The 12,096-nt window shown below is 38.6% G+C and overlaps 1 protein-coding gene across 8 annotated transcripts in view; it reads left to right on the top strand.

The window, feature by feature from the left end:
• Positions 1-12,096, top strand: part of ITPR2 (inositol 1,4,5-trisphosphate receptor type 2) — a 439,774-nt gene that overhangs the window by 123,751 nt on the left and 303,927 nt on the right. For 7 of the 8 annotated variants that reach the window (XM_059682415.1, XM_059682414.1, XM_059682412.1 and 4 more), the window contains 4 exons: positions 1,229-1,328; positions 1,853-2,013; positions 8,355-8,496; positions 10,982-11,143. In XM_059682415.1, the coding sequence (XP_059538398.1) occupies positions 1,229-1,328; positions 1,853-2,013; positions 8,355-8,496; positions 10,982-11,143 (565 nt within the window). Of the gene's footprint in view, positions 1-1,228; positions 1,329-1,852; positions 2,014-8,354; positions 8,497-10,981; positions 11,144-12,096 lie in introns of those variants that run through there. The other variant, XM_059682419.1, reaches the window with a different exon arrangement.

The following is a 12,096-nucleotide window of genomic DNA, read 5'->3' as shown; positions in this document are numbered from 1 at the left end:
ACTGAGCCATTGCTCATCGGGGAAATACACAGTTAGGTTCCTGTGAGCCTCTGGTCACAGTATTTTTGGCAGTCATTGAACACATAACCTTGTTTTATGTATATTTCTGTTTAAAGACACCTTATTTAATCTATGTTGTTGATTCGTTAACATTGAACTCACAGCTGTTAGCACTACAGCTCATGTCTGAATGAGCTTATCTAACAGGAGTATTTTCTTGGGTATAGTAAACCGCACCGTGTTTGGGAACTGTTTAAAACAAGTGTGGAATCCATGAATAATGAGATCAACGGTGTATACTTTTACATGCAGATGATTAAACTACAGAAAGGACTACTGTCCTAGCCAGTTTGGCTCAGTGGATAGAGCGTTGGCCTGCTGACTGAAGAGTAAGGGTTTGATTCCGGTCAAGGGCACATACCTTGGTTGCGGGCTTGATCCCTGCCCTGGTTGTGGCATGTGCAGAAGGCAACCAGTCTGATGTGTCTCACACTGATGTTTCTCTCTGTCTTTCCCTCTCCCTTCACTTTTTCCAAAAATCAATAGAAAAATATCCTCCTGAGGATTAACCCTTCCCTCTCCCCCCAAAAAGGATTGCTGTCAGCAGTTTTAACTGAGTTGGTTACTTGATCAATGCTTGTCACATTAGCATCTATCAGAATTTCATGGAGAGCCTGTTAAAATACTCATTGTTGGGCCTACCCTCTGAGTTCCTGAGTCAGTGGATGAGGATGAAGCCTCAGAATTTGCATTTCTTTCTTTTCTTTTTTTAAAATATATTTTATTGATTTTTTACAGAGAGGAAGGGAGAGAGATAGAGAGTTAGAAACATCGATGAGAGAGAAACATTAATCAGCTGCCTCCTGCACATCTCCTACTGGGGATGTGCCTGCAACCCAGGTACATGCCCTTGACCGGAATCGAACCTAGGACCTTTCAGTCCACAGGCCGACGCTCTATCCACTAAGCCAAACCGGTTTCGGCAATTATTTGCATTTCTAACAAGTTCTCAGTTGATTCTGATACTGCTGGTCACACTTAGGTAATAATACTGCATGCATTGAAAGAGTCTATAGTTCAGAAATTTTCCTTCAACCTGACTGATCAATATTTGAGTCAATTACTAGACTAAAATATATCTGTATTCATATTGTGTATGAAATTATTAAATATGTTAATATGTAAGTGAGCTAACTTTATAATGCGTTTTATATTATTTTGCTTTTAGGAACTCCTACGTTCGGTTAAGACATTTATGTACCAACACATGGGTAACCAGCACTAGTATCCCTATAGACACAGATGAAGAGAGGCCTGTTATGTTGAAGGTAAATGTTCCTGAAAATGGTTTGATTTTCAGCCAAATGTTGTGTGAATAGGATTAAGGGGTGACTGACATATTTCTTTCAACCCATCCTCACCAGTATTAGAGATTATTGCAACTCATTTCATCACGCTCTCGTGTCTGCCAGCTGCTTAGGTAGCTGAGCTAAGTGGCTTGGCTTGGGCAGGGCTGTGAGGCTGAGGAGGATGCGGCACAGATACCAAAGGGTGGGGGCAGCCTGGAGAAAGGGGAGAAGATTCCAGGACTGCACTTTCTCTGCTGAAACGGAAGCAAGGAGCAAGTGTGATAGGGATGCGTTTGGGGACAAGGCAGGATGTGGGCATGGACAATCTGTGTTCCTTTCGCCTTTTATAGAAGGTGTTGTGGGTGGGAATTATGTGTTTGCATGATCTACTCCTGTTTTGCATTTCTTAAACCGTACTAAGGCGTATTGGTATTTGAAGTACATTGCATGGTTGTTTAAAAAGAAACAACTCATCTGAATGGACAAACCCCACCACATTGCAGATTGGAACCTGCCAAACAAAAGAAGATAAAGAAGCATTCGCCATTGTGTCTGTCCCGCTGTCTGAGGTGCGAGACTTAGATTTTGCCAATGACGCCAATAAAGTGCTGGCAACCACGGTTAAAAAGCTGGAAAACGGCACAATCACTCAGAATGAAAGGAGGTTAGTAACTTCTAAAAATGACTCTTAAATCATCAGGACTCAATTGCCCACTCCTGCAGTAAACCTTAGGTGAACACGTGGGTAACCAGTACTAGTATTCCTACAGACACAGATGAAGAGAGGCCTCTTACGTTGAAGGTAAACGTTCCATTACCACAATGGTATTCTTTTAATAGACACAACTCATAGACGTTGTGCTCTATGGGGAGCACCCTAAAGCAGCACACCTGATTCTGATGAGCAGGTCATGGTGAGTGACTGAAAATGGTGACATTCAAATCTTGTGGAATATTTACTTGTTCCATTTTAGTTTGGCTTGAAAAGAGTTGTTTTTCATTACTCTCTAACATTTCCTTTCCTTTTATTTTTTAAAATAGTTTTTATTGATTTCAGAGAGGAAGGGACAAGGAAAGAGAGATAGAAACATCAATGATGAGAGAGAATCATCGATTGGCTGCGTCCTGCACACTCCAACCTGTGCATGTGCCTTGATTGGGAGTCAAATCATGACCTCCTGGTTCATAGGTCAATGCTCAACCACTGAGCCACACTGGCTGGGCTGATCTTTCCTTTTAAATGTTTCATAAGAGATTCACAGTACCTTTTGCTGCACTTGATTTGCGATTTTGGATTTCTAAAGGTTCTAAAAGAAGTTGTATTTTTATTGTTGTTCTTATTTATTCAAGATACAGTTCTCTGATCAGATACCACAAAACACACACACACACAAAGAAAACCCACCCAAATATATAATACCAGAAAACGGTCTTCATGGTGTAGCTCTCTGCTCTTACAACTGCCTCAGAGAAACCGGCTCCTTAATTCTTCAACTCTGGTTTTGGAAATAAGTGAGAAAGAGAATGATATTGATATATGTTAATTATTTTACCCCTACCTCATGTTGGCACTATACATATATTTTATCTAATCCTTCATACATTGGAACTCTTTCCTACACAGCTGGTGAAATGATAGTTGGTGTAAGCACTTTGGAAAATAGTTTTGATAGTGACTAGAAAAGTTAAAGAGGCAACACTCCTCTTATAAGTGGAATCATGCGGTGTTTGCTCTTCTGTGACTGGCTTATTTCACTTATAATGTCCTTCAGGTTCACCCATGTTGTCACATGTGACAGGATTTTCTTATTTTTAAAGTTGAGTAATATTCCATTGTATGTATATATTGCATTTTCTTTATCCATTCATCCATCCATAAACATTGAGGATGTTTTCCTTATCTCGGCCATTGTAAACCATGTTGCACAACAGTCCGACTCTTAGAAACAGAGAGTAGAATGGTGGTTGCCAGTGGCTGGGGGTGGGAAGGGGGGAAGTGAGGAGAGATCCTCTTTTGTGGGTATAAAGTTTCACTTATACAAGGTGAATAAGTTCTAGAGATCTGCTGCACAACATTGTGCTGTAGTTAACAGTACTGCCCTGTGCACTCAAAGATTTATTAAGAGGGTCGGTCTCACTGATTACCACACGCACATGCACAAAAAAAGCAGCAGACACTCCATGACTCACCAGCTCCCCTACTAGGCTGAAGGATTTTGAACATCTGTCCGAAAGATGGTCCTACACATGTGCACCAGGACACATGTGTAATGAAGTTCAGCCTTATTCTAAATAACCGCAAACTGAAAACCACCCCGTCGCCAGCTGCATAAGTGAGTCCCATCTTGGTAAATATCAGACAATGGAACACAGTATAGCAGTGGAAATAAATGAACTGCGTCTATGTATACTGTAACAACATGGCTAAACCTAATAAACCTTGGATTGAATGAGAACCAGACACAAGCTCATTCACTCTAATAGTGTTTGTGAAGTTTCAGAACAAGCAAAACTACACTCTTATTTGGGGTGCTTAAGCAATTGGCAGAGCTATAAAGAAGTGCAAGGAGATAATTGTCACAGAAGTCAGGATGGTATTCACTTTAGAGGAGGCTCTTGCAATGTTCCATTTCCTGTTCTAGGTGATGCCTTTATGGGGCTCGAATTATAAGTATGCCATAATGAAACATGTATGTTTTATGAACTTTTAGAAATATATCTTACAACACAAGATACATTTCCACCCCTATTAATGGGAAAAAACTCATAAATATGCAGACAAGTGGCATAGCTGTTTCTCAGCTTCCTCTGTTCATACCTGTTTTCCCCCTAACAAAACTGCATTTGACGACAACTAATTTTGCATTCAATTGTACCTCCACTCCGATGGGCAGATACTGACGCCACTTTTTTATTTGCTTCTTACCTATTAACACTTCCTTTTGATGAATCCATTTTTTAGTCTCTGTCACTCCACATATGCTCAGAAGTTTACTCAGTCTCACTTACAAAGTCCCCCTTGCTAGGGATTACAGTGATTCTTGAAGAAAAACACACACAAAGATTAGGATTACAAGCACTTACCACTACGGACTGTAACCCTGTGCGAGGTGCTCCTCTTGTTACTGCTGGAGAGAATCTTAACCTCTCAAGGTAATTCTGAGGAAGGTGGAGAATCAGGATTGGGCAGGGATTATGCATTTGTATTCCCCCTGCTTCCTTCTCCACTGTTTAGAGTGAAAAACATCCTAGTAAAAAGAAGGTCTTGCTTGAGAAATAGGAAGTTGCAATTGTTGATCTTAATTTAGTAATTTTAGAAAAAGCCACCTTCCATCAAAATTCATTCAAAGCTGCCTGGCAGAGTTGAATACATTTATATGATTTTTCTCGGTTTTAGAATTCAGTATAAAATTCTTTCTGAAAATACCTCACAACTCTGACATTCTCCCTCTCTGGAGAATGAAGTTATTATTAGATATTCTTTTACTCTAGGAAGAATGATACCAGGTCAAAGGAAGGTGTTAAAATATTGCAGATTTGTCTCAAAATGCCTGTGTTGTTTGCATTCTCTCTCTCATCGCCCCCCCTTTCCTTCACCCTGGCATAGACGGTGGAGGCACAGCTCCCGGGTTGTGCTCCAAGATCCTCAACCTCAGATATTCTTCCGTAGCATTTTCTGATCTCATTCTGCAGAGTTGCACCCAGAGGGAAAATGGAGGGCAGTTGACTTATGTTTAGAGCTGGAAGAAGGGGCACATGCAATCGTAAACCAGAATTTCTGCTCCATGTTTCCACCTCTGAGGATGCAGAAAAAAATACGGGGTTCCTCTGCAGCGTTTATAGTTGAATATTCATTTGTTTCCCGTCTTGCTGAGCTGTTGGTGTACGCCAGGCACGGGGCCATGAGGCATGTATGCATGCGGTGGTGAGGCGGTGGTGAACGGCACAGACTGTGGCATGTCTTCAGGCCGTTTCATGGCTCACGGTTGGTCCTGGTGACAGAAGGCCAGCACCCAGAACAGCGGCCGTACAGCATGCACTCCCAGATTAGTAGTCCCGACTGAGAGCTCACGTCTTCCTACAGCAACATCATGCATGTCCCCTTAAACTGTATTTGCCTGATGTCACCATCTCTCCATGAGCTATCTTTTGTTTGGCCTTTGAGTAGATGCTTCTTTTGCGATAGCCATTTATTCCAGATTTCCTGGCCATTTGTGTTAGTCATGACTCTTTGAGGAGCAGAGAGATGGGTTTTTAAAATCTAATCTTACAGTCTTAATTTGCTCAACTTTGGTACATAATGTGTTGGAATTACTTTGATATCTAATGGTATTTTATTTTGTTTGTTTTTTCCTTTCTTTAATGTAGCTTTTTTCTTTGCTCTCCATTTTTTTATTGCTTTCTGTAGATCGATGTTTATATTTTTCTCCCCATTTTTTCTTTTTCTCTGCTGGTTTAGAAGCCATAGATAATATTTCTATCATTTAGAAATTGCCCTTATGTTCATAGAACATAAAATTTAAACTATTTGTGCAAACATCTTAGCTATATATTCTTTCTTATAAAACTTGAAGATACAGGGTGGGGCAAAAGTAGGCTTACAGTTGTGAGTACATGGAACACAGAGTTTATTCTTATATTCTTATTTATTAATTACTGCATTGTTTTCCATATGAATAACTGTAAACCTGCTTTTGCCCCACCCTGTATTAAATATTTCTTCATTTCATGGGAGAAAAGTACCTCGGAATGCTTTAACTATGCGCTGATATTCTGCCTCCCATCTTTCTTGGAATAGTTGTCTAGAACCATTGTTCTGTGTTTATTCTTTTCATTTAAAAATTTTATTTTATTATGTTTAGTAATTACAAAAAATAAATATCAAATTATTATGTATCACCTTTTATTTAAAATATTTTTTTTCTTTATTGATTAAGGTATTACAAATGTGTCCTTATCCCTCCATTGTCTCCCCCCCTCCCCAGTCCTGCCCTCACCCTCACCCCCTTTGTCTGCATCCATCGCTTATGCTTATATGCATGCATACAAGTCCTTTGGTTGCACTGTAAAGTTTAGCATCTAAATTGTTTTTCAGTTATTTATTATATTAATTAATATACTTAATGTCTTCCTCTGCTTGCCGTTATTTCTTGCATCTCACTTCTCTCTGGGTTTGCTTTTCTTCTTGCTGAAATTCATGCTTTATTCAATGAGGTTATAAATCTTATTAGTTTTTACATATATGAAAATGTCTTTATTTGACCTCTACTCTTAAGTGATATTTTATGCATGGAATGTTAGATTGAAAATTATTCTTCTTTAGTATTTTTTGTTGTTAATCCTCACCAGAGGATTTTTTCCCCATTGATTTTTTTAAAAAATATATTTTTATTGATTTCAGAGAGGAATGGAGAAGGTGAGAGAGATAGAAACATCAGTGATGAAAGAGAATCGTTGATTGGCTGCCTCCTGCACGCCCCCTACTGGGGATCAAGCCCGCAACCCAGGCATGTGTCCTTGACTGGAATCGAACCTGGGACCCTTCAGTCTGCAGGCCAGTGCTCTATCCACGGAGCCAAACCAGCTAGGGCCCCCATTGATTTTTAGAGAAAGTGGGAGGGAGGGAAAAGGGGGAGAGAAAGAGAGAGAGAAACATTGATGTGAGAGAGACACGTCGATTGATTGCCTACCACGCGTACCTCACTGGGCCTGGGGATTGAACCTGCAACCCAGGTCTGTGCCCTTGACCAGGAATCGAACCTACCACCCTTTGGTGCTTTTGGGGCGTTGGGGAGGGGCGTGTGCACACACCACTCTAACCACTTCCTAACACTGGCAAGGACTTCTTTAGTCTTTTAAAGTTATAATTTAATTATTTTCTGTTATCTCTCGTTCCAATTAAGGAATCTGCTGTTAATGGAATTGTTATTCTTTATTGGCATTTTCCCCTTTACTTTCTGGTAATTTTGTAGATTATTTTCTTTGTTGTAAAACTTTTATTTTTGTTTGTCCCATTTGATACTTAGTGAGTGCTTTTAATCTGAATATTATATCTTCCAGCAAGTCTGGAAAACTTTCAGCCATTTTCCTTCAAATATTGCTTCTTTGTCTTTTTCTCTCATCTCTCTTTTGTAACTCCTATTAAATGCAGGTTGGAGCCTCTTAATTCAGCCTCCTGTCTCTTCCCTTTCTTTTTATAATTTGGTTTTAAAAAACTTTCAGTGCTGCTTTATGGATATCTTTTGATACTGTCTTATAAATCACTAATTTTTCTTGCAATGTAAGTAGAATAGTTTACCTTCACGAATTAAATTTTTATTTAAATTATTATAATTTTAGTGTTAATGGTTCTTTTGCGTATCTGCCTATTCATTGCTCACATCTCACTTTATATGTTGTCTTTTTTTGTATGAATATAATTGCTTTCTTTATCTCTGAGGATTAAAAACACTTTTAAAAATTATTTAAAAATTGTTCTTTTTCTTGCTTTTTGTTGGCCTTCTGATTTTTTAGTATGATTGCTTAGTCTGTTTCTATTCGCAGATCATTTCATTTTTCCTATTCTATATATTGGAGAAATTGAAATGTGAGGATTACAAAATGTAGTTTGAGTCAAGAGTAAAAATAGTGATTCGAATTTAGAAATTTAGAAGAATAGCTATGTTTCCTAAAGCAGAACTATTCTTTAATGCTGTTCACTCATGGAAAAGCATCCAGTGTTATTCTCCTATTGACTGATTGTCGTTGGGGCTCACATGGCTTTATTTCATAATAGTCATTACAAGTACTTGATTGGGGCTGGATGTGGGAGTGGGGACTGGAGCAACTGGAGAAGGGATGTTCTTTTGAAGATTTTGGTCACATTAACTGCATTAAATATTTTGTTGATTAAATAATTTTTATTGTAAAATACTTTGTTTTTCAGTGTTTCAGTTCCTAGTGTTTATTAACTTCCTCCCCCAAATTAGCACTATATGGTAACATTTCCTTTTCATTTTACTGTAGGTTTGTAACCAAATTATTGGAAGACCTTATCTTCTTTGTTGCTGATGTACTTAACAATGGGCAAGAAGTTCTGGATGTGGTTATCACCAAGCCAAACCGAGAGCGTCAAAAATTAATGCGGGAACAAAACATATTGGCACAGGTGAATGTTTTCATGTGCTAAATTTACATATTTTATTTTTTTGAATTATACTATCAGGAAAGTCCTTGGATTAGTTATTTATTGCTGTGTAACAAGTTACCCAAAATCTTGGTGGCTGAAAACATCAGATACATACAATTCCTGTGGATTAGGCATCTAAGAGTGGCTTAGGTGGGCAGTTCTTGCTCAGGATTTACCAGGCTCCAGTCATCTCAAGGCTCAAATGGGAGAGGAATCACTTCCCAGCTCTCTTGTATGGGCCTCTCCACAGGGCTGCCTTGAAATAAGCCAGTCAGAGAAAGACACATGATCTCACTCATATGTGGAATCGAAAGGGCAAAATAAACTGATGAACAAAATAGATCCAGAGACCTAGAGACATGGAACAGACTGTTGAATCTCAGAGGGAAGGTGGGATGGGTGGGTGGAGATCAGCCAAAGAACTTGTATGCATATATGCATAACCCATGGACACAGACAGTGTGGTGAAGGCCTGGGGCAGGCTATTAAAGGGTCAATGGGAAAAAAAGGGGACATCTGTAATACTTTCAACAATAAAGATTTAAAAAAAAAAAAAGAGTTGGCAGCTTGCCTTCCTTAGAACTGAGTGGTCCAAGAAAGATCAAGAGAGGGCACCCAGATGGAAGCTATGGTCTTTTTATAACTTAATCTTAGAAGTGACATCCCATCGGTGCCAGTGCATTGTCAAGGAGACAGGATTCCATAAGGGTATGAATTCCAGGAGTTAGCAATCCCTGGGGGCTGTCTTGGAGGCAGCCTACCACAGCTTTCTACAACGCTTTACATGGCCAGACTATCTCCAGAAATTGTGTTGGGATAACTTTCTAGGTAGAATGTCCAGGAGAACTTGGAAGCTTCCTTCTTCTTTCTGAATCTTCCATAGGAAAGTAGGGTGATCTGTTCATCAGTTCACAAGTGCTCTATAAGATTTTACCCTGGAAGTTCTTTCTGAAATTGTTTAAAACACAGCAGTAAATTAATTCACTTCCTAATAATATGCACATATGAACATGCCTGTTTTTATGCATTCTTTTTGTTCTGTTAATTGCTATATAAAGTAATGGCCTTCTGCATTCTTTAACTGTGGACTCAAGGAAGATACTTAAATAAAAATCATATTAATATATGTGTGCTATTTGTGAAGCTGGGAAAGGAAAAAAGGAGACATATTGTCAATTAATATTCTGTAGCTGATTGTCTGAAAATATAAAATTAATTAACATTTTTCTTCAAAGATAAGTTGCAAATCTAATGAGACAAAGTCTTTTCTGACAATAGCTTTTGGGGTATGTGTAAAAATATGTCTATTTCAAGTACTTTTAGGGCCTTGAATAATTTATTAATATTTTAACCAACATGTCAAAACTTTATTTCAGTATTATTAGTATAAAATTCAAGGTTAAGTGAATATAGAATTATTGAGGAAACATTAATTCATATTATATTTCATGAACTAAAGGATAATTTTTGTTCATTTTGCTTTCTTGTATTAATGCTCATGCTCTTTCCTAGGTGCTTTAAAAATTTTTTTTATGGATATTTATAAACAGGAAGGGAGAGAGGAAGAGAAAGAGAGAGAAAGAGAGAGTGAGGGAAAGAGAAACATTAATGTGAGAGAGAACATCAATTGGTTGCTTCTCGCATGCGCCCTGACTGAGTATCAAACCTGCAACGTGTGTGTGTGCCCTACTGGGAATTGAACCTGCCACCCTCTGGTATACAGGATGATGCTCCAACCAACTGAGCCACACTGGCTAGGGCCTTAGATGCTCTTTTATAAACAATTTACTCATTCTACCAGCTCATCACTAGGTGATCCTATGTCGTCTTGCTGCCCAAACGAGTTAAATTCCTCAATGCTTTTTAAATACTTCCCAAGTAGTAACCTTAGAAGAAGAATCTGGGTCACTGGATACCACCAGCTGTCCATGTGAGTCCTTATTTGCTGATAGATTCATTGGTTTGGCCACATCGTTATGTACCATGAACAATAAATTGTTTTATAAAGAAGTTTAGAAGCAATATTTGTAGGCAATTTTCTGATGTCAGCTTCAAGTGAAAATACATGTTTTTTATGTTATTTTGATTAAAGAAAGCTATATAATAGATGTAATTATAAAGCCTATAGAAATCAAACTATATTTTAGTTCTTCTGAATATGTTGATGTAACTTAGTACAACCCAACATCTTTATATTTCTTATTTTAATAAAATGTAATATCTAGTCAAAAGTAAGTGTTTTATTTAAATAATGTTTTTGTCATTCAATTTAGGGAATTCTTTTATCAGTATTTTTCTGTTTCTTAATATATTGATCCTATATCCTAAATCTTTTTTTTCCCCATTAATATTTCAAAAGTGTTTTTGAATCATTGTGCTTATTAAAAAAATTAAAACACATTGCAAAACATCTGTCTTCTTTCATCAGAATAGGTGGTTTTCATTTTGTTTTGTTTTCTGGTAGGTATTTGGGATTCTTAAAGCACCCTTTAAGGAGAAAGCAGGAGAAGGCCCCATGCTGAGACTCGAAGATCTGGGGGACCAAAGATATGCTCCCTACAAGTACATGCTGAGGCTCTGCTACCGCGTGCTGAGGCATTCGCAGCAGGACTACCGGAAAAATCAGGTCAGAGGGCGGCTGGTCACGACCTCTGTTTAACATTTACAGTATGGGCAAGGTTCATTGGTGACTGTTCTAGAACATTTCAGATAGGAATGGAAAATTGCACTGTGCAATGAAATGTGTCATATTGGGAGCACACAAAAATGACCTGTATGTATTTTTGAGCTGACATGTGCATTTATTCTTCCATGTAAAATTAGAATTGTTGAGGGAGGATGTCTCAGTTTGTCTGTGTGCATGGTATTAGCTCCTGCTGGGCCAAGGGCATGCAGGATACATCATGTAAAGAGGACTGAGACATTTCTTGGCTTTTTAGGAGCATGTGAGGTATCACATCATTATGTAAAGGCCAAAGAGTTCATTGTCTTGTGGGAAAGATATGGCTTGTGCATCTGAAACATAAGGGAGAGGCAGAGAGGGGGTGTGAGAGATAAAGCATTGCCGGAATTCAGAAGAGGGATAGCTCAGCTGTGGCTGAGGGAATCCAGGCAGGTTGCTTGGAGAAGGAAGCACTGGAGTAGGATGAGAATCATTTTCATAAATTGTAAGGGAACAGGCATTTTAGAAAACACGGATCTGTGAAAAGAGAAGGATGGATGCTAGAAAGGGCACTTTTGCCCAAGACATTCCCAACTGCGGAGACAGGGAAGCCAGGTGTATCTAGGGACATAGTTAAAAGTTGTCAACTGCAAGTGACATTTCTTTTGTCTCATTTTTATCTTAAAATTATGTAATATTTTGCAATGTGTTCAATAATATACATGTTTGGTTGTTTAAGATTATTAGGTAGACTAGTGTCCCATTTTTCTCTTAGCCAGTTTGAGAGATGAGTGTATAATTTAGGAAATGTTACTGGTGAATTTAGTCCGTGAGGAAGGATGGTGTGAGAGAGGGCTGGTAAGGCAGGTTGGGCTAAGCCGTGTGTAGGGCCTAGGACTTCAGGCCTAGAAGTTGCA

This window comes from Myotis daubentonii, chromosome 2 (genome assembly GCF_963259705.1).
Source record: "Myotis daubentonii chromosome 2, mMyoDau2.1, whole genome shotgun sequence".
NCBI lineage: Eukaryota > Metazoa > Chordata > Mammalia > Chiroptera > Vespertilionidae > Myotis > Myotis daubentonii.
Note: the sequence above shows the minus strand (reverse complement) of the source record. Positions and strands in the feature narration are given on the sequence as shown.